General features: G+C 42.9%; 1 protein-coding gene across 1 annotated transcript in view; it reads left to right on the top strand.

Moving 5' to 3' along the window:
- Positions 1 to 14,777, top strand: part of gfra4a (GDNF family receptor alpha 4a) — a 136,731-nt gene extending 121,954 nt beyond the window's left edge. The window contains exons 7-8 of the mRNA XM_061744286.1: positions 1,165 to 1,334; positions 13,435 to 14,777. Of these exons, the coding sequence (XP_061600270.1) occupies positions 1,165 to 1,334; positions 13,435 to 13,581 (317 nt within the window). The 3' untranslated portion in view covers positions 13,582 to 14,777. The remainder of the gene's footprint in view (positions 1 to 1,164; positions 1,335 to 13,434) is intronic.
- The last annotated feature ends 10,975 nt before the right edge of the window (positions 14,778 to 25,752 follow it).

Genomic DNA, 25,752 nt, shown 5'->3' with positions numbered 1-25,752 from the left:
CTGCTGGCATGCTGATGTGTGATGCGGTGCTTGGGCACGTGTGGCGGGTGATTTGCGTTAAATAAAAAAGGGTCTGCACGAAACTCTGTGTCTCTCCATCCTTCGGTCGGCCCCGGTAGCACTCGCCCTGCTACACTGACATTCAAGCAGATTGACCAATAGGCACCGTTCGGGCCGAATGGCGCCTATTGGTTGACTGCAGGATTACAGCAGATAGAAGAAATATTTTCTTTCATTTCATAGGTAACATAATTGGGTTTATTGTTGCTATGTATTCAAGTTCCCCCTCCACTACACATTCAAAGGTTTTCAAAGGGAAAAAGTCAAGGTAAAATTGCTAAGATACAGTATGTACATTGTACACATATATTGAAAAGCCACATTACTGCAATCGTTGGCCTCTGACAGCAGCTGAGACGGATGTCACAGGCAGCCTTGACGTTAAGAAGCAACAGAAAGGTTGGAGAAGAATCAAGTGTCCTGTGTTTCAGAGATGTTTTGCTGCTTCCCTTTAATGCCGCCCCACGGCTGTCCAGGTGAGCTGGCCAGGAAACCCAAAGACAAGAGATGGGTTATCCATCGTTTTACACGATGACCAGCATTCTCATTGAACAACTCTAATTTACCGTTGTGGGGATCAGATTGTATCTTACTTCCTCTCTTCCCTCTGAGATCTATGTAATTAAAATGAATGTGTCCACGTGCCCATGAACCAGGCACACTTGACAAGCGTCCCCAGTTTGTTTACTTTTAACATAAAGAAATGAATCACGCTCACATACATCTTCTTTGTCCTGTATAGTGGAGGAGAGTTTTGTAGAAGAATGAGAGCAGCAGTGTTTTGTGTCTCTCAAGAAGGATATAGTTGAGTCTGTACCTCGGGATTGAATAGCATACAGTACGTTCCACGTTGGTGCACAGAGACTTTAAGATGTGTACATTATGAAATGTCTGAATTAAACTTTTTCACAGGTCTGCATGTTTACTTTTCTCAGCCGATGCTTATGTTTTACATCCTGTGAGCAGAATAGAGTGAATATATTTCCATTCGTACTATTCAGACAGGTAGCGTCTCGTATATTTGTGTCGTGGTTCGGACTGAAGGCTGTTGCTAAGCAACCTGATCACTCGCGATTGAAGGTTGTTTTTTTTTTTGTGTTACAGAAAATGCCATCTCGGCCTTTGGGAACGGATCAGATCAGAAAACGGACGTCAGTCAGCCCGGGATGGCCAGTCCAGCGACAGGCAAGCAGAGCCCGCAGTCGGCCACCACCGCCTCCGGCATCGCCATGGAAACAGAGCAGAACGTTCTGCGGGCACAAATACCTACTCAGGTGAGTTGGGTGGACTGCTGAAAATGTGACATACAACCTTCCCTGTTTAGTTAGTCTCTGTCAGAGGTCAGAGGTCACGCAGCAGCAGGGTTGGGCATGAACGAGTTCAAATGAACGTGTTCATTTCTGTGAGAACGTTGAACTGAACGCAACATATTTGCAAATAAAGAACGTGACCTTGTTCATTATGCGGATCACGAACTGGAGTTAAAGCATCCGTCCAGTGTGAGAAAATATCTGCAAGTCCTTGATAATCAAAAAAAGTCATCAAGAAAGACGAAGAAGACCCAACAGCCCCAAACGACCCCAGTCCCACTGCTGCTCCTTCAGGGGGAGGATTCCCGTTGCTGCTTCCACCTGCCTGCTGTGTTGTTGCCGTCCCTGACCCACCAGTCTGGCCCTCGGCAGGAGGGTCCCCCCTGATGAGCCTGGTCCTGCTCAAGGTTTCTTCCCTCCTAAAGGGGAGTTTTTCTTGCCACTGTTTGGCTTAAGGTTTTTCTCCCACTAGGGGAGTTTTTACCTGCCATTGTTTATGTAATAATTGCTCGGGGGTCATGTTCTGGGTATGGGTCTCTGGAAAGCGTCTAGAGACAACTCTGTTGTATTAGACGCTATATAAATAAAATTGAATTGAAAAAAAAAATTGAATTGATTTACCTGCAACAGGTAGACCAGGGGTCAGCAACCCGCTTGCGGCTCTTTAGCACCGCCCTATTGGCTCCCTGGAGCTTTTTCAAAAATGTTTGACCTTTTTTTCTTCTTTTTTTTCTTTTTTTTCTCTTTTTTTCCTTTTTTTCTCTTTTTTTTCTATTTTCCTTTTTTTCTTCCTTTTTCCTTTCTTTTTTAATCTCGACATTTCGACTTTTTTCTCGAAATTGTACTTCAACATTAATCTTGACAGTTCGACTTTTTTCTCAAAATTTCGACTTTTTTCTCAACATTTCGCCTTTCACCATTTGCCTTCATTCTAAGGCTTATACAAGACGTTTCATTTTTTGCGGCTCCAGACATATTTGTTTTTTGTGTTTTTGGTCCAATACGGCTCTTTCAACATTTTGGGTTGCCGACCGCTGAGGTAGACAAACTGATAATGGACTACATTGTTGGAGATTTACAGCCTCTGAGTAAAGTTGAAAAGCCACTAGGACAAAACATGATTGTATAAGTGAACAGTTTTAAGATAGGGGGGCGTTTCATTCGTACTTCTCACCTAAAAATATTGAAATGAACTTAATTTGAACTAGATCAAAGTGAAAATGGTGAACTATGAACGTGAACTGTTCATTTTTAAACTATGTGAACTGAACTTTGAACTAGTTCATGAGAAGTATGAACTTGCACAACACTGCACATGCCTCTGAGTGGGAACACGGATGGATTGGGTTCACATTCAATACAAACTCACAAAGCGTCAAGGTCTCCACATGATGAACACAAACGCTGATCTTAAGAAGCTCGGACTCTTTACATTTACTCATTTGACAGATTAGATTAGATTATTCTTTATTTCTCCCTCAATGAGGAAACTCACTTTGTGCAGCAGCAGTAACTCAACACACACATGCAGGGGAGGGTGAAAAAGTAAAAAATATGTAATTACGAAATATAAACAGTATATACATTAAAATGAAAATAAAAGTAGTGCAGTACGGGAAAGAAAGAAAAACAGTGCAAAAAAGCAGTTAGGATTTGTGTGAGGTAGACAGATATTGCACAGATATTGCACATGTTATTATACGTTATTGCACATGTTATTGTCCATTAACTACTGTGAGCAGGCCTGGTTGTACAGTCTTTTGAATAAATAACAGATGTTTTTTATTCAAAAGTACACTTACAGGTGAACCACATTCGAGCCTCGCGACAGTAACAACCCTGTCATACGGTGTTTAATCTGCTTTCCTCTGCTCAAAGCTGACTTTTACATTTTATTTGGCCTTTTTAGATTTCATTTGAGTGTCCACGTTCTTGCCGTCCCCACACCCAAATGTGTTTTTGAGTCATGTTCAACGATTTCAACGAGTCTGACATTGTGCTTGTTGGACACCCACCGCCAGTCACTTGAAAACATTTTACATTTTTAATCAACAGTCGGTACCCCAAATTTGAATTTTAGAACCATCGTTTATCACTTGTTTCCAGTCACAACAAAGTGTCGGCTCACTCTGGCAAGAAAAAGTGTGCAACCTTTGCAGTTTTGGTTTCTTGCATTGATTTGCCATGAAATGTGACCTCATCTTCCTCCAAGTCATAACAGGCAAACACAAGGTGCAGAAGCTGATAACACTCAGACAGTTAGAATTCCTGCGGTGCGTCCGAAATGCCATACTAAACACTATATACTCCAAAAGTACACTTAAGTTCGGCACACTTTTGAGTAAATATCAGTAGTATGCATTATTTGGGACGTACTACTCAGAGCCACACGGCACTTCCTGCCGTTGGGAGGGGGAGTTGTTTCCATGGTAACAACTCCTGTCACAGCAGCAGTAGCAGCACCGCTCTTTCCCCTTTATCCTGGCCCAAGCAAGCGCTGTGTGGTTTTATTCGTACCTCTTCAACTTCTAACGAGAAACAGAAGAAGAATAAGAATAATGTGATAAATGATTAACTCATCTGATTAATATCTTATGGAAACAAAGTGAAATCACACCTAATTCCTCACATTGAATTGTAGCGTGATGGTGCTGCTGCTGCAGCTTTGCTCGGTACCGGTAGCGTTATCCTCCATTTTTGTTGGTTGCTAAGTATCTGCAGCACTTAGCAACCAAACACCGCTGCATTGCATTGTGGGAAGTTTCTGCTTAGATAGTGTCCATCAATCCATACTAATAAATTTCTCCAGAATGAGTATGGATAGTACATACTATCGTGTACGTACTAATGTTTCGGACACACTAAAATATCTCATATACTGTTTTTGCTGCTCATTAGGGTGGAAGGATGGAATTTCGGACGCAGATCAGGTGTTTTTATTGAACACACCCACTGAAAATCACAATGTTGGAGGAAAAAGCAAGCGAACTGTCAAAGTTAAAGGCTGGCCGAAGCTCCCTGAAGCTCTGGGTCAGACCTGAACAACGTTCGTCAGGCAGGTTTGACCAGTTCTCTCTAGATGCTTCAGCTCAGACACATTTCTAGGATTTCTGATGTGGAGATCTCTCTCGAGGTTATTTCACAGCATCTCCATGAGGCTGTGGTCAGGGCTCTGACCAGTCGGCTCCTTCTCTGGAGTCATTTTTTCATTTTCTTCATTCTTTAGGTTCAGGAAGCTCAAATCATGATAGCGTCTCTACCATGCTTCACCATGGGATAATGTTTGGAGGGTGGCACGCGGTGGCCTTTTTGGGGCTTTCATAACTCTAAGTAGCCTTTCAAATATTTCAGTTTCTGATTCATCAGTCCACAAAAACTTTTCCCAGTGTTCTTGTGTCCCAAGGTGTTCTTTAGGGAAAACTCAGGCACATAGTTTTATTTTGGAGAGCAGTGACTTCCTCCATGGCTTTATTTCATAAGTCTGTTCAATGACTTACATGTAACAGACTCTTGGACAGAGATGTTAGCCAGTTCCAGTGGTTCTTCAAGTCTTTATCTGTTACTCTTGGCTTCTTCTTCACCTCACTAAGGGTTCTGGAGTCATCAGGGGCGTCAATTGGGTATGGCAAGGTACGGCAGCCTCCACCTTGGCTTCAGAGGGAAATGTAAATGTTTGTTTTTTAAATACATTAATGGAATTACTGTCTATTCGTGACTATTCTTGACGTTGACTATTCTATTATTTAATACATATAAACTAACTACAAATGCAAATCAGAACATGATCGATTTCACTAGGTATTATCTTTCCCAACACTTGTACCCCCCCCACCCCCCCTCATATCTTGAAATGTGATGTCCCAGCATCCCTGACGACAGTGGTCGCTATCAATCTTGTTTTTAGCGCTCCTTGCAGTGTAACTAACTTACAAAAGTTCTGCTCCCTCCCTCTCCTCTTTGCATTTGGACTTTAACTGTTTTGAGTTAAACTGGGAGATTTCTGCTCTCTAACTCTGCCGTCCATGGTGCAGAAAACGGATGCGTATTGCGTAATTAACACGTTGTTAAAGTGTAGTGTTCGTAGTTATGTTAGCAGGATGTGAGTGAGACTGCATTTGAAAAAGTTCCAATTTCCCTTACCATGCAGATAAGCTACATAGACGTCTGTGATGAGTTTGCTGGGCATGTTGATTGATACTCTAGTTAAGTTATGTGACTCGTAACCTTGCCATACCTTAGCTCTGACTGAATTGACGCCACTGGGAGTCATCTTGGCTGGGTGCATACCTCAACTTTTTACACCTGTTTTTCCCAGTGTGGACTGCTGAGCACCTAAATACTCTCAGATGACTTAGTACCCACTTTCCCTTTTTGATCGATTGTACCTCATCTCTGTTTCCCCAGTTATCTTTCATGTCAGCAGCTGCTGCTTAACTGCTTCGCGTTCCGCTGCATCAAATAGTTCCTGTGGGCAGAATAAAGCATAAAACAAAACAGCATAAAGATAATAAAGTTATGGCATTTCAAAAAAAGCGTGACTCGGTGTTAGCAAATGTTGTCATTTACACTTGAAGAAGAAAAACCCAGAGCGCCTCATGAATGACATAGTTCCCTATTAATGATAGCTGCACCAAATAAAGTACGCAATCCATAAACAAGAAATTAAAAAAGCAAAGAAAGCACTTGTGTGTAAATCAAGGGGATGAAAATCAAATTGTTTGCAGTTATTGACGCCACTAAGCCATAGAAGTCATTTGGACGACACCAAGCCCTTGGTGGTGCAAATATATGTATATTGACCATATATCTTTCCTACAGCAATAAAGCTCATTCAGTATTAATGTAAACTAGGGAACAGTCATGTAAAGAAATGATAATGTACACAGCCTGTCTAATAATCGCTGGAATCTCATGAATAACTTTCTTCAGGCAAAAGGCACTTTGATCCCAATGGGAACTAAAAGTTCCGTAGATAACATAAACGACAATCTCCCAGCAGATAAAAATAAACGTAACCGCGCTTATTACCACAGAGAAGGACGATAAAAATGCCAAGGGCCCAAATGTTTTTTCCTTTGCGTCATGTCCTCTCAAGGGTTGTACCCACGCAGTTGTTTCAATGGTCCACATTAAGCAGCGACAGCAGAAATAAAGTACACAAACCAATGGAACTCTGCAGAACATGAACATTTTATCAGCTAATGGTTAAAGATGAATCAAACTTCACATCGAATTTCACCCAAACTGCTGTCAATGATAGTCATTTAAACTCAAGTATGACAGTATCTCTGATGAATCACCATCAATACATCAGTTGTTGTTTTTTTTACCTATTTCCAATAAAGTAGTTCAACCGGCTGCATGAAAACTCTATTTGTGATATGGTGCATGCAGGGTAAGTCTTATCCAGATAACAGAACTGAAATACCCCACTTTGTCCGTCCATGGCTTGACGTCAGTACCAGTATATCATCTATTTCCCTTGTTCTACTGGTAAAAGCAAGAAATAATGCACTGCTTGAAAAACATTCAAAGAATGTTTCAAGATGAAGGAGAAAAATATAATCTAAGAGGAAAATTAAATTTTAAACAACCTTGTGTACGTACTGCTCTTAAAAGCATGTGCATATCAGTCTGTGGGGAAACTTTGTGGAAGGTTCTTGATGAAGAAATCAAACAAAACTCTATACAGTTTAAAAACACATACAAGAAAAACATTCTTGACAAATATAAAAATAAGGACCCCTAAAGAACTTAATTTACCTTCTGTATGTATTTATTTTATTATTATTCTGTTCCTTATGTGATACATCAAATACGATACAAATGTAACTCCCTGCATTCATGGCTGGTCATGGATCATCAGAGAAGTGACTGGAAATTACATTTTTGAGTTTAGGATATTGTAGGAGGCTAGTTTAATTATGCCTTGATCTTTGTTTATTAATTGTTTGTGTTGTATTTATTTATTTTTGTTATTATTTTGTCTTTTCTTTCTTTTCTTATATTATTTTATTTTAATTTCTAATTTTTATATTTTCTCTGGCATATGATATGATATTGTGAGGAAGGGACAGGACTAAATCAGCGTTCTGCTTCCTCCTGTTCCCTCTCCAACACATTATTTTGCTGTTCTTTATTTCTGGATGAGACTGTTAAATTCTTTTGCCTTTTTTGATATTTTGACGCTTTTAATTTGATGGTGATTTCTTGTTGTTCGAAACAAAGCCAACAATAAAAGTAGAAAGTGGGGAAACGTTGAAACATGAGACTGCTAAATTGTTGTTTTTTTTTATATATATTTTGACACTTTTAATTTGATGGTGATTTTTTGTTGTTCGAGATAAAGCCAACAAAAAAGAAATAACTAAATAAATCAGTACAGTGTGCCGTATTCAAACGCCATCACTCTTCCTACATTTGCTGCCTTTTCTGCCGGCCTCTTAGCAGCCCGCGCCACCACACCCCCTTAAAGTCCGACTGATTCAGTGTCATGTCTGTCATTGATGCATCTCTGTTCTGTACTCTGGGGAGTGTTTGCTGTTGCTCCTCTGCCTCGGGCGGTCCACGTATGCGGGGAGGTCCCAGAACAGCCGTCTGCAAAGGACCAACAACTCAGCCGCCCTGATTCAAATAAAACACCACCGCTATACAGTAATCTTTCGCTATAAACGTGGTTTACCTTTCACCGTCTCGCTGCTTCACAGATTTGCATTGTGCATCGTGTTCTGCATTCTGATTGGCTGAACAGTCTCCCCGCTTCTTCACTTCCTGTGTCAATAACGTTGGTTGCTTAGCAACAATGCTGAAAATGACCAATGAGCTTCAGCAGCAGCTCAAGAACGGGACCCTTTGATGAATCGTTCATTACAGTCTCAGATATAATCCATGGTGTCGGTTTAGAAGAATCTTTTTGCCCAGAAGAAAAAAGAGCGACAACAACGACCCATAACTATGTTCTTCTCTGGAAAAAACAGACCTGCACCGCAGCTTTAGGAGAAAAAGACGCTACAGAGCGAGTCTGGATGCATTTTTCATTTTCTCCCGTTCAAATCCAATTACTCGGGTCGTGGTGGGGTGGGGCTGATCTCTGAAATTTGAAGCCTTGTATAATAATTGTAAAAAAAAAAAAAAAGTTGGTACTTTGCGGATTTCACTTATCACGGGTTCTTTTTGGAACGTAACCCCCGCGAAAAACGAGGGAAGCCGGCTCTGTCCTGGGCTGCAGTCTCGATCCTGTGGAAGTGGTGGGGGAGAGGAGGATGGTGGCAAAGCTGTCATCCATCATGGACAATGTCTCCCACCCCCTTCATGAGACGGTCAGAGCCCTGGAGAGATCCATCAGCTACTGGCTTCGTCACCCGCGATGCGTCACTGAGAGGTATCGCAGGTCCTTCCTCCCTGCTGCCATCAGACTGTATAACCAGGCCTGCTCTCAGTAGTTAACGGACAATAATAACATGTGCAATAACTAGATGTGCAATAATCATATGTGCAATATCCATGCAATACCTGTCTACCTCACACTCATTCTACCTGCTTTTTTGCAGTTTTTCTTTCCTTTGCACTATTTTTTTGATCTTATATTTTTTATCTTTTATCTCCACTGCAATGTATATATTGTCCATATTTTGTAATTATATATATCTTTTACTTTTTTACCTTTTTACCCCCTTCCCCGCATGCGTGTGTGTGTGTGTGTATGTTAAGTGTACTGCTGCTAACACGTGAGTTTCCCCATTGAGGGAGTAATAAAGGATTACCGGTATCTTATCTTATTACTGTATTTGCCTTTTCCAAATTGGATGTGGTGGACTGGTAATCTGGCCTGTTGAACAAAAACAGCCTGATTTTGTCACAACTTGAGTATAGTTTCACGTGTCAGGTGAGATGACAAACCTGTTGTATTTCTATAAACCGTGTGGTCTCGGGTGCTAAGCGTCCATGATTCTGCAGAAGCGGAGCGGTCGGTCTGCCAGCAGCCGGCCAGAGCCTTGCAAATGCACCCGGATAAAGGAACGTCAGTCATGTCAGCATCGTGCATCTGCAGCAGAAGTAAAGCACTACTGGGACTGCTGCAAATAAACCCCTGTCAGCTCAACTACGCTTGACTTGCGTTTGTCAAGACCAACAGATTCAGCTTGTCCACCTGAGGAACCACCATTGTGGAAAAGAGAAAATCGAGGGAAGTCGCCACCGGGCTGTTTAAGTGACTTTTGACTTCTGTGTGTTTTGTCTTTCAGCCCTTTTCTGTTTTTCATTAAGGTACAAACAGAAAACACAATGATCGTATCAGAGGTCGATACGTGAATTGGTTAGACAGTAACAGCCCGTTTAATAATCTATATCAACTACCAAAAGACCAAAATGACTCTACAAGCACCAGTCAGTGTTACTCTCTCCTTACTGAACAGATAAGATGTCTGCAATGATACCAAGTAGAATCCTCTTTAGGTTTAAGAGAACGGGTTCCTGAATCATTCTGTTTATTTCTTAAATAGATAAGACATTAAACATGGATGTCTTTAAAACTTGTATACACATTGCATGTTTTCATCTTACCCCATCTCCTGCATCTTCATCTGTCACACCAGCCAACTGCACACATAGACACATCATCATCACCCTCATCATCCTCACCATCATACATAGGAAGGAGAATAAGGTTCTGATATCAGGTGCTGAGTTGGCATATGTTTTGGGAGAAAATCAATTAAGGCTCGAGAGTGGTCGGCGGCACAAAATGAATCACACACACACACACACGCTTGCTATAATGATATATGAATACCTTTATTACCACAAGAAAAGCAAGCATTGCATAGAAGACACACACACAATTGCTCTTTTGCTAGGATAAATGTGTCAAGTTATCCCCCACAAATGGTAGAGCAATATCACTGACAATTAAACAGGGCTAGGCCTTATAATACTCTTACCTCGACACAGAAGACTGGAGAGCCGAACAGTCCAAACAGAGTGGCCAAAAATACCCCGGCTGGGCATCGTGCACAAAACCTGCAGCTGACTCTGCTTGAACTTCCGGCTGTCCCGTCTTTATAACTTTCCTAGCTGGTGAGGGGGGGAAAAGGGCCCCTTCACCCCTACGCGAGCTCTCACACCAAGTCGCTTCCCACGGGAACTCAGTCCCGTGTGAACAAGCCACATATTACAGTTACATTTGTTAATAAACAGCAGGTGCAGACTGTGTTTTGGGAATTCAGGGCATTTCAGGACACAAAACATATTTTTCTCCCTTCAGCATATAATATGAAGTCCACAGAGGTCTTGATACAAATCAAGAGTTTGGTACGATCTTAAAAAAAAAAGGAAGAACTGGGGAAGTCAACAGAACCGAAAGGCCTGGAAGACCACAGGAGACGGGACCAAGTGGATTATCCCAGAATCCTTTCCTCCCGTCGCACATTAAAGAGCATAACACATCACTATGTTTTATTTATGTGTGTATTTTTCGCACTATAAGACGCACTTAAAATCCTTAATTTTTCTCAAAAACCGGCAGTGAGCCCTATAATCCGGGGCGCTTTATATGTATGAACTCTTGTTGTGCTTACTGACCTCGAATCAGTTTTATGTGGTACACTGCGCTCAAATCTGTCAACATGTTTTAGTGACTTTGGTAGCGACGAAGCCGCTCCGCTTGATTGATGGTCGGATCATTCCCAGCTGACACATTGAAGTTGGTGCTTGGTTGGATACGGGTTGCAGTGTCAGACAACGTTAGACAACTAATTATGTAGTGCTGGCAAGTTACCATCATCAAACATCTATCCAATGTCTGTAAACTCCCTCTTATCCGACCACTATTTAATAACATTTGCATTTAATATTGTCGATGTTGAAGCGCAAAATAGGAGGTATTATTTTAGCAGATGTTTGTTCAATGAAGCTGTAGCAGTGTGAGTGCCACGGGGGCCCGACCGACAGGATGGAGAGACACGGAGTTTTGTGCAGAAACCTTTTATTTGACCCAACACACAGGACACACGTGCTTCAGCTTCAGCCTCTCCAACAGCAGCAGCCTCCCAGTCCTTATCAAGGTTGGCAGGGTGGAGAGGCTGACGGGACACACCTGTGTCCCGTCAGCCTGAGTGGCTGCAGCTACTCCACCCTGCCACAGAAGCTATTGCTAAATTTAAGGAGGGCATCGCTTATATTACGATAGTGCAAAATAGTGAAGTAGACGAGGCCAGTAGAACCTGGGTTCTACCTCTGATGTTGATTTTCTTGCTAGTAACACTGCTGATTTGCTGCATTCAGCTTTAGATGCAGTTGCTCCTTTGGGAAGAAGGGTTTCCAACCACAGGAGCTTAACTCCCTGGTATAATTCAGATATCCACATGTTGAAACAAAACGTGTGTACAATGGAAAGGAAGTGGTACTCTTGTAAGTCTGTAGACTCCTATCGTGAATGGAAAGATATCCTAATAGTATATAAAAAAGCCATTCACAAAGCCAGAACAGCTTATTATTCAACGTTGATAGAAGATAACAAAAGTAACCCACGTTTTCTGTTCAGCACTGTAGCCAGGCTGACAAAGAGTCACAGCTCTGTGGAGCCGTGCATTCCTGCAGCTCTCAGTAGTGAGGACTTTATGAGCTTCTTCAACAGTAAAATCATGAGAATTAGAGAAGAAATCAACCAGCCGGTTGTAGGCGTTTCTTCAGCTTTAGCGACTTCCATAGGCTCTGACTTGACTCTAGACTGTTTTGATCCTATAGACCTCCCTGAGCTGACTTCACTCGTCAATAGAGCTAAGTCAACCACATGTATGTTAGACCCCATCCCGACTCCACTATTCAAAAATGTTCTTTCTCTTATTGGCACGACAATACTGGACCAAATCAACCTATCCCTAAGCTTAGGATATGTACCACAGGTTTTTAGAGTTGCAGTAATTAAACCTTTACTTAAAAAAACGTATCTTGACCCAGACACCTTAGCTAATTATAGACCAATTTCCAACCTTCCATTTGTATCTAAAATTCTGGAAAAAGTAGTTGCAAGCCAGTTTGTGGCAGGGTGGAGGAGCAGCCACTCAACTGATTGGGCACACCTGTGCCCAATCAACCTCTCCACCCTGCTTGGATTCATAAAGAGCGGCTGCAAACCAGCAAGAGGTCTCTGCTGGGAGGAAGCTGCTGAGTCTGGCACGTGTGTCTTTGGTGCAAATAAAGATTTCCTCACGAAACCCTGTGTCCTCTGTCCTGTCGGGTGACCCCCGTAGCACTAGCCTTACTACACAGTTATGTGACCATTTGTATAGAAATGATCTGTGTGAAGTCTTTCAGTCAGGGTTCAGAATGCATCATAGCACAGAGACAGCACTGGTTCGAGTCATGAATGACCTTCTTATGGCCTCAGATAAGGGATTAGTGTCCATACTGGTTCTACTGGACCTCGGTGCTGCTTTTGACACTGTAGATCAGCATTTTACTGCACAGGTTAGAGCATGTTGTTGGGATTAAAGGGACAGCTCTATGTTGGTTTAAATCATATCTATCTGACAGATTCCAGTTTGTTCATGTACATGAGGTTTCTTCAGAACAGTCGAGGGTCTGATAAAATTCGACTCACCAGACTTCACATGGCTTCATATGTTTTATCGTGCGTCTTATAACCCGGTGTGCCTTCTGTATTAAAATAGATCCGTTCATTGATATTGCACCTTATAATGCGATGGGCCTAATGGTCCACAAAATATGGTACGGTACTTAACTGTTGTAATTATTTCATAGCTTAACGATTGCTCTCGTTGTTCATAAAAAGCTTTGACAGACAGAAGAAATCACAATTTTCCTGCAGACCTTTGTATCGTTCTTTATTCAGGAAAAAAACAAAAGAGCTTCTCTTCATTACGCCAGACGTGTTGCTCATCTTATTGTGGCATCTCTAGGATACAAGGGAATATTTTGAAACAATAATGCCAGTGTTTCCTTCACAGGTTTCTCCTTTGGGCTGAGCTTTCTGGAGTCTGCAGGCAGATAATAAAATTAGTTTTATTACCATGCAATAAAAACCTCTTTGTGTTGTTTCCCCCAGGTAAACGAGAATGAGAGATTGTGGGGCGACGAGGGCGACTCCACTCTTCCCTCTCCGAGCCTTTCGGGCGGTGGACCCGGGCCCGTGGGCCTGGCCCCGCTGCTGGTGCCGGCCTCCCTGCTGACGGTGCTGCTCTCCCGCCCATAGGAGGCTGCGTTTACGTGCTCTGCACAGACGAGACTCCAGATCCACGGGGTCGCTGGGGGGCGGGGGGGGTTGAGGCTCCAATGAGAAACAGCCATTTCTATGTGTGAGTGATGGTGGAAGAAAAACGGTGGCCACTCTCCTGCCCCGCTCCCCTCCCCCCCGTCCGTCACAGGAATCACTCTTACTCTCTTTTGTGAATCATGACTCAGACCAGAAGTGTTGTGAAGCCCACGCCCTCCAGAGGACCGTACCGGGGGAGGGGAGGAGACAGGAAACCCCACATCATTCCCTGCTTCACGCCTGGCCAGTCACTAACTTTTACACCTTGCACACACTCGGACTACTCTCATCTGAACATAACGTGGAGGCAGCGGTGGGAAGGAAGGCCCGGTGGGCTCGGATCGTGTACAGCAGAGACACTGAAGGAGCAGTGCAAGGAAACAAAAAAATATATATATATATATCAAACAAAACATGCTCTCTTTTCTTTCTCTTTTCTTTTCTCGAACATTCCTTGATGTATAAGAAAAAACATTAAATGTTAAGACGTTTCGCTCAGATGAAGTGTTACATGAGATTTCTTGGTGGAACGTGCGTGTTAGTCCACATGCAGCACTTTGCCCATTTAGCTTTGCTCTTTGTTTTTTTGATGCCACGATTTATATTTTCAATAAATGTGATCTGAAATGTTAGATGGAAGCACATGTTATAATCGAGTAAAAAAAACAAAAAACATCAGTGAAATCTTGGACTGTTTGCTACAGTATGTGTTTTAAGTGGAAGGTGTGAAGAGTTCATTTCCAAATCAAACAGAAACATAACATTTCAACAACATGAAAAAGAGCTCTAAAAGTATTTTAAGTTAACGCAGAACTTCTCTTTTTACTTTTTTTTTTTTAACGCATCCAGCCAGCCTGAATGGTCAGATTTCACTTCCTGTAAATTGTCAGTACCTCACCTTGGAAGGGAACTCTTCATACACATAACTCACTCTGCATACATTCAGCTTTAATGTGAGGCCCGTTGAAGGACTTTTGGGTCTATTACTCTTCAAACGTGTGACAACCGATCATGTGAGCTTGGTGAAGCAGCAACAGATTGAGACAAGTTTATATTTTTAAATGTAAGTGAACTGTGTCACGACGTGTATGAATATCTGTGACTGGGTTTGTGACCGATTTGCCGTCGTGTGAGAACTGGAGGAAAATGAAGGACCCACTCCCCACTGGGACTCTCCACTCTGCGTGGGACATTGATGCATCTCCACTGTTCTGCTCGGTGGACTGGACGTGATGGCTGAAATGATTTTGGTGTAAAAAGTACTGACGCGGTCCGGGGTTTTACTGCATTGTTCAACGATGCAACACATGCTGATTTAAACGTAAAGAGAATGTCTGGCTCTGAGCTGCAGAAAGACTGGATCAGGTTGACACATTGAAGTTGGACCCAATAAAAGAACTGGCGCCGCTGCTACGTTCCCAACAGCGCACTTTGATTTTGAAAATTCTTCGAGACGGAAAAAAATGGCGTTCACATCACTTTAAAACCTAAGATATGATTTAACAAGGACCTAAAGTACATCAGCATTTAGCCACATTTAGTCCTGAAGGGCCGGTTCATACATCCTGGATCACAAAAAACAACATGGTCATCTTAATCTCATGTGCTCTAGTTTCACAACTGTTTTTATTTTCATATAGTGTCAAAAAAAAGTATTATGAGTCCCTTGGAATTCCCTCTAATTTGTCATAAAATGTCTAAGTCACAATTTAAGTTCCTGTTTCTTTTCTGAACATAAGCATGAAACATTCACGGTGCTGAGTGGATAAGTTGTCGGAGCTCGTTGGGCGGCGGCTTCAACAACAGCACTTTTAGCAGCTCTGGATCAGAGCGGCACGACACTGGAGTGTTCCCAGTACTGGAGTTGAGGGGGGATGACGGGGGATGGCATCCCTACCTGAAATAAAAAGGGTCAAAATCATCCCCCCTGTAAAACTCCATCCCTCCTTTCCATCCCTTATGTCATTTCATCAATGAATATGGTTTTACTGCTATTTCAACATTTAGAGTCATCACCAGAAAAATAACACCAGAAAAATAACTTATTTGACCATTTTCACCTGTTTCAAGTAAATTTTCACTTGAAATAAGTAGGAAAATCTGCCAATGGGAAGATTTATCTTCTCATTACAAGCAAAAAAATCTTGTTCCACTGGCAGATTTTTCTACTTATTTCAAGCGAAAATCTACTTGAAACAGGTGAAAATAGTTGTTTTTTCCAGTGATGAGTCTTGTTTTAAGTGTAATAAGATTTTGTTTTACTAAAATGAGACATTTTAACTAGAAATAAGACAAATATTCTTGATAAGATTTTGAGTTTTTGCAGTGATCCATTTTACTTATCCTGTGATGGACAGAGTCATATTGATAAGTTCAGAAAAGTGTTTTTTATTGTTGTGTTTTGATGTATTTGATGTAAGCCCAGTGGATATTTAAAGCTTACAGAAGGCTGCATTTAACTGCTGCTATGTCATTCCTGCAGTATTTCTGCAGGTGTTTTGGTCAGTGATATTATTTGTAATATATTATATTATTTGTAATCAGCACAAATTATCTGTCCCCATACGATAAAATCCACCATCCCCCCTGATTTTTTTTTACAACTCGAGTACTGGTCACGGGGTCTGCTGGAGCCTATCCCAGCTCATTTTTTCAGGCGATAGGCAGGACCAGACCCTGGACAGGTCGCCAGTCCATCACACTCACACCTACGGGCAATTTAGAATCACCAATTAACCTAATATGCATGTTTTTGGACTGTGGGAGGAAGCCAGAGTAACAGGAAGGAACCCATACAATCACGGGGAGAACATGCAAACTCCACACAGAAAGACCCCGCCGGGCCAGGGACTCGAACCGGGAACCTTCTTGCTGTGAGGCAACAGTGCTAACCACTAAAGGCTGAATTATGCTTCTGCGTCAAAATGGCGCCGTGCCTACGGCGTGTGGTTTGGATCGACGCAGAGGACACGCCGTCACCTGCGCCGTCATTGACGTGCACCTCCTGAAAATTGTAACTACGCGTCGAGGAGACGCCGAGCACACGCAGACAGAGAGCGCTGTGATTGGTTCGTTTGAAAGCGAAGCATTTCCGGTTTCCGGTTTGAATCAGTAGTGAACTTCCAGGGCTCTTTTCTTCGTTTATATGTGATTTTTTTTGCTTTGGTTTTTTGCACAATAGTTGTCCTTATTTCTTTGATTTACTGTGACCGGAAAAAGTCGGATAAACCATTCAGAAAAAGATCGCTAACTAGTGGCCGCGGGGGGTACTGCACCGCGACCAAATGGAGTGACGGAGAAGTCAGAAGGGTTCAGCACGGCGTCACGACTGCGGCGTGTGCACGGCGTTGGTTTGACGCAGAAGCATATTTCAGCCTTAAGCCACCATGCTGCCCCTGACTGCGCCAATGTAGGGCTTTTTTTTAGTATTTTTTTTCTGTGGTGTGTTGATGCTTTGGATCATGATTCGGTTGCATCACTACGCTTCACCTAAAGGCCGGGACACACCACCCAGATAATCAGTTGGACGCTGTCAGTTGGACTCGTCATTCATCCCCGGGGATGAATCTCTGCTAACAACGTCAGGTTCATCTCCCACAGGAGGAGGATTAGGGCCAACAAATTATGCATCTAGCTTGGGCAATTTGTTTTTTTCTTGCTCCCTTTTTTCTTTTTCTTTGCGTTTTATCGCTCCACTTTTGTGTTTCTAACTCCCGCTCATGTTTAGGCTGTAGGATTACTGCGCTCTGTTGACAAGTGATCCATGATGACGTATGACGTTGATAGACGGCTGTTGATGACCAACGATTTTACCCAAAATACATTTGGAGATTCACTTGCAATTTTTGTTTTAATGTTAACTGTGAGTGTGAAAATCTCAGCACAACATATTATACAATGCTTTATACCTAATATGAACCAAGTGGTGCCACAAAAAAAAAATCTTGCGGTCCCCATTGGGGGAGTACGGCCCCCCCAGCCCCCCCTGAAGCCCCGTCCCTGGTGAAGATTCTGTGTTGCACCTCTGGAGCCGAAACCTCCCCGGCTTCCCCTTTCTGGGAAAACCTGGAGCTGTCTCCACTCACTACGGGGCAGTTTAACTGTGGAGTGATGGATGTGTAAACACCTGGAGGGAATCAGGACTTTTACTGTGAATGTTAAGAGAGTGTTGAGTAAACACTCAAGGAATTACGATTGGCATCCAGTACAAAGCAGTTTCCATTGTTACGACGATGCCAGAGTGCCGAGGCAGGTGTGGATGTGTGCATTATTAATTTGTTTCCTTACTTCTAGAACTAGCAACAGCAGCGTTTAATGAGTGCTTGGAAACCTGACAAGTCCAACTCCAATCTGTGCGTTTCTCTGAGAGATATTCTGCTGTTAACGCTGGTGAAGAGCCTCTCGCTAACTGACTGCTTCTTCGTGTTTGCCAGCAAGTCAGTAACGTGGTCTCTATTGTTTTGTACAGCATAAGGGAGTGTTCAACCAAAACCAGCTTGAAAAAGAAAAAGCTGGGTCTCCGGAGGACTCAGCTCGCCAGTACAAATGTCTTTTCAACATAACATGTAGATCTTGTGTTTATATGAAAATATTCCTTAGTGTCTACTTAATAAATGATGCATTGTATGTTGTAACTAACATATTTGACAAAACACCGTTTCTAAAGTGCTGCAATATGCATCCTCCAATTTCAAAAAAGTAAATAACACAATGCAATGATTTGCAAACCTGATAAACTGATATTTTATTCACAAAAGGGCATAGAAATCCGATCAGATGTTAAAATTAAACGGTTGCATCTCAAGAAAAAGATGAGATAATTTGGGATGTAAGAGAGGCAACACATCTCGTGTAACAGCGGGTAGCACACCTCCTTTTATGGAAGGTCGGCGTACTTGTGGGAGGTAAAAACACTGCTGGGTGGACTTTGCAAGAGTCATGGGTCTTCCATGTTTGACAGGTCTGGACTGCAGGCCGGCCGGTTCAGCACCCAGACACAAAGAGGGCCCATCTTCACATACGGCAACTCGTTTAGCAGCTGCTGTTGTCCAAAACAAAGCAAGGAAAACTAACATGAGGAAAAACAATCAAGCCCCAGCACAGTTGGAGACGCTGGCAGTAAGTGCTACGTCAATTTAAGTAAACAAACACTACAACCAGAGATAAAGGTGCAAAACAAAAGACAAACGTAGACTCCTTTGATTGTATAGATAAAGACATTCTCATGTAAGTTTCTGCAATTTTATGCTGACAAACATTAGCGTAAAATTATTTCACACTAAGTCGGTGCAGTTTTTGGCAGATTGTCGAACATCTGCACATCTTTACTTCTGCCGTTCCTCTTTTAACAACAAATCATGTCACTGACCTGTTGGTGATTAACCCAACTGATTGCAAGATGTTCCTTCAGGTGCGCCGTTTTAGTACCACTTACTTTTACAGGCTTTTGCCAACTTGTCAGACATGTGTTGCTCCTCTTGAAAATTAGCTAATATTTTTCATGAAACGGTAAAATGCCTCAGTGCCAGGCTGTAATACCTGTGTTTTATTATGAACCAAATGAGGGTCCATGAGATTTGCAAATCATTACATTTTCTTCTTAATTACAGGACTGTCTCAGAAAATTAAAATATTGTGATAAAGTCCTTTATTTTCTGTAATGCAAAAATGTCATACATTCTGGATTCATTACAAATCAACTGAAATATTGCAAGCCTTTTATTATTTTAATATTGCTGATCATGGCTTACAGCTTAAGAAAACTCAAATATCCTATCTAAAAAAATTTGAATATTCTGGGAATCTTAATCTTAAACTGTAATCATAATCAGCAATATTAAAATAATAAAAGGCTTGCAATATTTCAGTTGATTTATAATGAATCCAGAATGTATGACATTTTTTTTTTTTTTTTAATTGCATTACAGAAAATAAAGAACTTTATCACAATATTCTAATTTTCTGAGACAGTCCTGTATATTTTGCTCAGTGCCATGACTTTTTTTTTTTTTTTTTTTAAATATGGTTGTTAAAAAAACAAAAAAACAATACCAGTGGTTATTTAATTTACCATTTCTCTATACTTCAGTCCTGTGCATTTACTTAGACACGTCTGGGCTGCCGATCAGGGAAAAATCCGCCTACATCGGACTACTTTCAGATAAGATTTGTGTAAAATGAGGTTTGAAGTTCTACCTGAAACAACACACCTATCCTGGAGATCCCCATCCATCATTACTGAATATCTGCAGCCACTTTCCCGAGGATGAGTTTTTGTTTTTGTCTCTGTGCAGAGACGCCTGAATAACTCCATCCACCGATGCTAGATGTAAGTGAGAAAATGTATATAGTGGGATGTGTTTTTGTTGAACTGGCCCTTTCAATTTTCAAATGAGAAATCACCTGGATTTTGCACCGTAATGGACTATGTCATATTGCTGATTTATATGAGGAAGGGGTGTTTATGTCGTTTTCTGATATAAAAAGAAGGTACAATCTCCAAGGAAAAGGACATTTCTGGAAATATCTGCAGATCAGAGACTGTATCACATCCAGGATTCCGTACAAGGATGGAAATCACATCGTGGACTATTTCAAACTACCTGCTGAGTGTCACAGAGCCGGTATATTTTATAGAACAACCAACCAGTTGCTCAGTGATGACTGTTGGGGCCTGAAATTAGCATGGGAGAGAGACCTGGGATGTTTGATGGATAAGGAGGAATGGCTGAGAATTATATCTAAAAATGGGAAATACATTAGGGAAGCTAAAGGGAAGTTTACACAGTATAAAATAACACATAGGTATTACTGGACTCCACATAGACTTAACAGAGCAGGCATAACAAATGAAAACTTGTGTTGGAAATGTCAGACACACATAGGTACTCTGCTACACTGCATCTGGGATTGTCCTGTCATCCTGCCTTTCTGGAAAGCGGTGGTGAACAATCTGAGCAACTGGTTGGGAAGTGACCTACCGTTATCTCCCAGAATATGCCTATTAGGGGACAGAAGCCAAATACGCAATATAACAGGCGGACAATTCTCTGTAATCATGGCAGGGACTACAACGGCTGCCAGGACGATTCTGAAACTGTGGAAAACACCAAAACCCCCTGAACTGAAAGAGTGGATAAACATCATGATAAAGACGGCTTCATATGAACTCATGCTCAATAGGTTGAACAATACAGACAAGACCAAGGCACCAGACTGGGACTCGTTCTGGGCTCACATCGCACTACCTGATGATTCTACAGTATGAATACCTCCCTCCGATTGTACCATACCCGGCACTATAGTCCAGTGTACTCTACAGCTATGGATCCATCAATATGCTCTCTTTACGAACAGTAATGCTCACGCTGCATCTTTAGTTTGCATCTTTAGTTTATTTTGGTTTTGCTCTGACACTGATATTACATGTAATGTGTATAATAAGAAATGTCTCATAATGTTAAGTTTTGTACTGTCTAACACCAAAGAATAAGAAATAAAAACTTGAATTACAAAAAAAAAAAGAAATCACCTGGATTTTAGCGATGCGGCATTGCGGTGATGAAATCGAGCGAGTGGCACCTTTAACCCTCCCGGTGCCTCCGCCTCTCATGGTGATGGATCGACCGGAGGAGCAGCCAGTTTGGATTTGTCCCGTCATGCGTTGGTCAGTGGGCGTCGTGTCCTGTCCTCTGCTGTCACCCGGAGACCGGCCGACCTGCTCCCTGCTCTTCTGCGCTACAAAGACATCTGAAATGGTTCACATCGCTTCCTGCAAATACGGACAACGCTGTAAATGGAGGTTGAATTCTGCGACTCAGAACCTTCACTCAAACTCATCGGCTCACCGCCATTCCTCCCACCAGCAACCGTCCCAGACCTCACCCCGGGTTTAACCCTTGTGCTGTGTTTGGGTCAAGGGAGGGTGAAGGGAGAAAAGAAGGAATGAAGGAAGGGAAAAAAGATGGAAGGAAGGAAAGAAGGAAGAAAGGAGAAAAGAAGGAAAGAAGGAAGGAAGTAGGAAAGGGAGTAAGGAAGGGAGAAAAGATGTAAGGAAGGAAAGAAGGGAGGAATGGAAGGAAGGGAGAAAGGACGAAAGAAGGAAGGAAGTAAGAAAGGGAGTAAGGAAGGGAGAAAAGATGGAAGGGAGGAAGGAAGGGCAAATAGATGGAATGGAAGGAAGGGAGAAAGGAGAAAAGAAGGAAAGAAGGAAGGAAGCAGGAAAGGGAGCAAGGAAGGGAGAAAAGATGGAAGGGAGGAAAGAAGGGAGGAATGGAAGGAAAGAAGGGAGAAAAGGAAAGAAGGGAGGGAGGGAACGAAGGGAGAAAGGAGGAAAGAAGGAAGGAAGTAGGAAAGGGAGTAAGGAAGGGAGAAAAGACTGAAGGGTGGAAGGAAGGGAGAAAGGAAGGAAAGAAGGGAGGGAGGGAAGGAAGAAGGAAGGAATGGAGAAAATAAGGAAAGAAGGAAGGAAAAGCAAAGATGGTAATAAAGGAACGAATGACGAAAGGGAGGTAGGAAGAAAAAGGAGTAAAGGAGGGTAAAAAAGGAGGAAAAGAGGAAAGGAAGAAGGAAGGGGAGAGCAGGAGGAAAGAAGGATAGAAGGATTGGGTCATTTTGACCCAAAGACAGTACAAGGGTTAACATCTCACATTGCATCATGTGTAAAGATGTTATAATATAGTGTATACTGTCTGCTAAACAGTGTATACCATATCTATGATGTCTCACATTCAGACGTTGGGTAATAATAAAAAGGATTTTATCCAAAGTTTATCCTTCAATACTTCAGAGAGACTCAGCCGTTGAGAGGCATCGGATGTTAGACTGTTACCAAGCACAACTTTTGAATAAATACACACTCGTAGGTCTGAAACTTTAGTAAAGGAGACCCCTGGTGTACGCAGAGCCAGAACAAATCTGTGTTTGTTACAGCCTATACTGTAAACCTGAAGGGGTTTAAGTCCAGGAGTTTGTTGGCGAGGCGAGCAAGGTGAGCGAGGTGAAGCCTTTAAAGAAGGAAACGTCTTCAAAAACCTCAGGCGATCCTTCTTGGTTAATATATTAACAAGAACAACAAACAAACCTGACAGTGAACCAACACACCATTAGAAAACATCACTGCATCATTATCTCACCCAGGCAGCTTGTTTTGGTGGTTGAAAAAACAAGCCAAAGCACCTCAGGCAGACATTCATACAAAGTGACCGTAGCAGCGTGCGCGTCACCTGAGCATTATATACGGTGTCTCTAATTGCTGGCCCTCTACATGTTTTGGGTCAGCAGCTATGTGGGACGGACCTCCTGCTGTCCCACATATGCAGCGGTTTGCTGCTGCTGCTGCTGCTGATAAGACACTAACAACTCTGACCACCCACCACCAGGGAACCCAGTGCAGCGGAATACCAAACACTAACTTATAAATAACAGATCTATACCACACCTTGTGAGTCCTAGATTCTTCAAATTTAGCAGCCAAGAATGAGCTGCAAAAGAATGGCGTGATGAACGTGGAGCAAGGAAGTTCCTGGTGCGACTCCGGGGTGGAGTTTGCATGCTCTCATTGTGCTGGCATGGGATTCCGCAGGTACTGCAGCTTCAGTGTTGTGCAAGTTCCTACTTCTCATGAACTAGTTCAAAGTTCAGTTCACATAGTTTAAAAATGAATAGTTCACGTTTAGGACAGGATTTCTAGGCGTAGCCAGGGGCCAGAGTGGATCCGGTTTGGGAACCTCAGGATCTCATCTCTGCTTTTTGCGGATGACGTTGTCATGTTGGCTTCATCGGACCCGGACCTTCAGCATGTGCTGGGGCGGTTTGAGGTCGAGTGCGACGCGGCAGGGATGAGAATCAGTGGGTGGAGAAGTCCTGCCTCAGGTGGAGGAGTTCAAGTATCTCGGGGTCTCGTTCACGAGTGAGGGAACGATGGAGCGTGAGATTGACAGACGGATCGGTGCACCGTCCGCAGTTATGCGGTCGATGTACCGGGCCGTCTTGGTGAAGAAGGAGCGGAGTCGAAAGGCGAAGCTCTCGATTTACCGGTCAATCTACGCCCCTACCCTCACCTATGGTCATGAACTTTGGGTAGTGACCGAAAGGACGAGATCGCGGATACAAGCGGCTGAGATGAGTTTCCTCCGCAGGGTGGCTGGACGCTACCTTAGAGATAGGGTGAGGAGTTCGGTCACCCGGGAGGAGCTCGGAGTCGAGACGCTGCTCCTTCACATTGAGAGGAGTCAGCTGAGGTGGCTTGGGCATCTGTACCGGATCCTCCTGGACGCCTCCCTAGGGGGGTGTTCCAGGCATGTCCCACCTCCCTAGGGAGGTGTTCCAGGCATGTCCCTCCTCCCTAGGGAGGTGTTCCAGGCATGTCCCTCCTCCCTAGGGAGCTGTTCCAGGCATGTCCCTCCTCCCTAGGGAGCTGTTCCAGGCATGTCCCTCCTCCCTAGGGAGGTGTTCCAGGCATGTCCCTCCGGGAGGAGACCCCGGGGAAGACCCAGGACACGCTGGAGAAACTATGTCTCTCGTCTGGTCTGGGAACGCCTCAGACTCCCCCCGGAAGAGCTGGAGGAAGAACTGGAGGAAGAGTCTGGGGTGAAGGAAGTCTGGGCATCTCTGCTGAGACTGCTGCCCCCGCGACCCGGGAACGGATAAGCGGCGGAAAATGGATGGATGGATGATGGATGGATGGATAGTTCACGTTCATAGTTCACCATTTTCACTTTGAACTAGTTCAAATTCAGTTAGTTTCAATATTTTTAGGTGAGAGGTACGAATGAAACGCCCCCCTACCCTAAAACTGTTCACTGTATACAATCATGTATTTTCCTAGTGGCTTTTCAACTTTACTCAGAGGCTGTAAATCTCCAACATTGTAGTCCATTATCAGTGTTTCTACCTGTTGCAGGTAAATCCTCCCCCTGAAGGAGCAGCAGTGGGACTGGGGTCGTTTGGGTTGTTGGGTCTTCTTGGTCTTTCCTGATCACTTTGTTTGATTGTCAAGGACTTGCAGATATTTTCTCACACTGGACGGATGCTTTAACTCCACATGACGTTTCAAATTTGAAGTTTACGAGGCAGATATTCAGACTTGTTTTCTCAGCACAGGTGGACATCATTTGCTCAGAAAGGTTAGATTTTTACCGTCTGACTCTTTGGGAGACGATGTATAAAATTCCCACAGATAAATATAAGCTGATCATCATCTGACGGATGGATGGATGGATGGATGGATGGATGGATGGATGGATGGATGGATGGATGGATGGATGGATGGATGGATGGATGGATGGATGGATGGATGGATGGATGGATGGATGGATGGATGGATGGATGGATGGATTAAAGCAGGCCTACACAGTTATCTGAAAACGATTTGTCAATTTAAAGATTATATGTATCAGGAAATGATCAAAATAGAAAATAAATATGAGCACCTGAATAAAAACAGTAGTTTCAGCCATGTTTCCAGTCTGGAGCCTTCATGTCTGGGTTAACATAACACCAAGGAGGATAAACATCAACAAAGATTTTAGAGAGCAAGTGTTGCTGCATAGGATGTCCTGGGCTTTTGTGGGCGACCCTGGACCAACCCAAGGTCACACCCAAGGTCAACCCAAGGTCAGCCTGTGATGCTCAGGGGAAAAAAACAACTAAAACCTCAAAACTGCTCAGATTTGCCCGTCAGCATTTGTACTTGGGGCCCACGTGAGATATTAATATGCTGGAAAAATGGACAGCATAAGGAAGTGTCCATTCGTCCCATGTTGGCCCCATCATGTGAATTATTAGCAGTGGTTCTGGGTCAGTATGGGGCCAAAATGGAACCAGTGGACAACCGCATATGGGGGCCCAATTTTTAACCCACTTAAACTGTATCTCACATGGGCCCGCATGCTAATGTTAGCTGGAGTTATTTTTGAAGAAGACCGCAAAACTGTGGTTTGTTTGAAAGGGTTGCCAAGAAAAGGACTTTCTAGAAAGATGATGGCAGCAAGGTTTAGCTTTGTAAATTACATCTGGACAAACGGTAACAGCCACCATGCACAGTGCCATGTTTAGAAACAAGGAGTACATATCAGCACAAAAATTCCATCCCACGTAGAAAAGGCAGTT

This window comes from Cololabis saira, chromosome 16 (genome assembly GCF_033807715.1).
Source record: "Cololabis saira isolate AMF1-May2022 chromosome 16, fColSai1.1, whole genome shotgun sequence".
Classification (NCBI taxonomy): Eukaryota; Metazoa; Chordata; class Actinopteri; order Beloniformes; family Belonidae; genus Cololabis; species Cololabis saira.
This window is presented reverse-complemented; position numbering and strand designations above follow the sequence as displayed.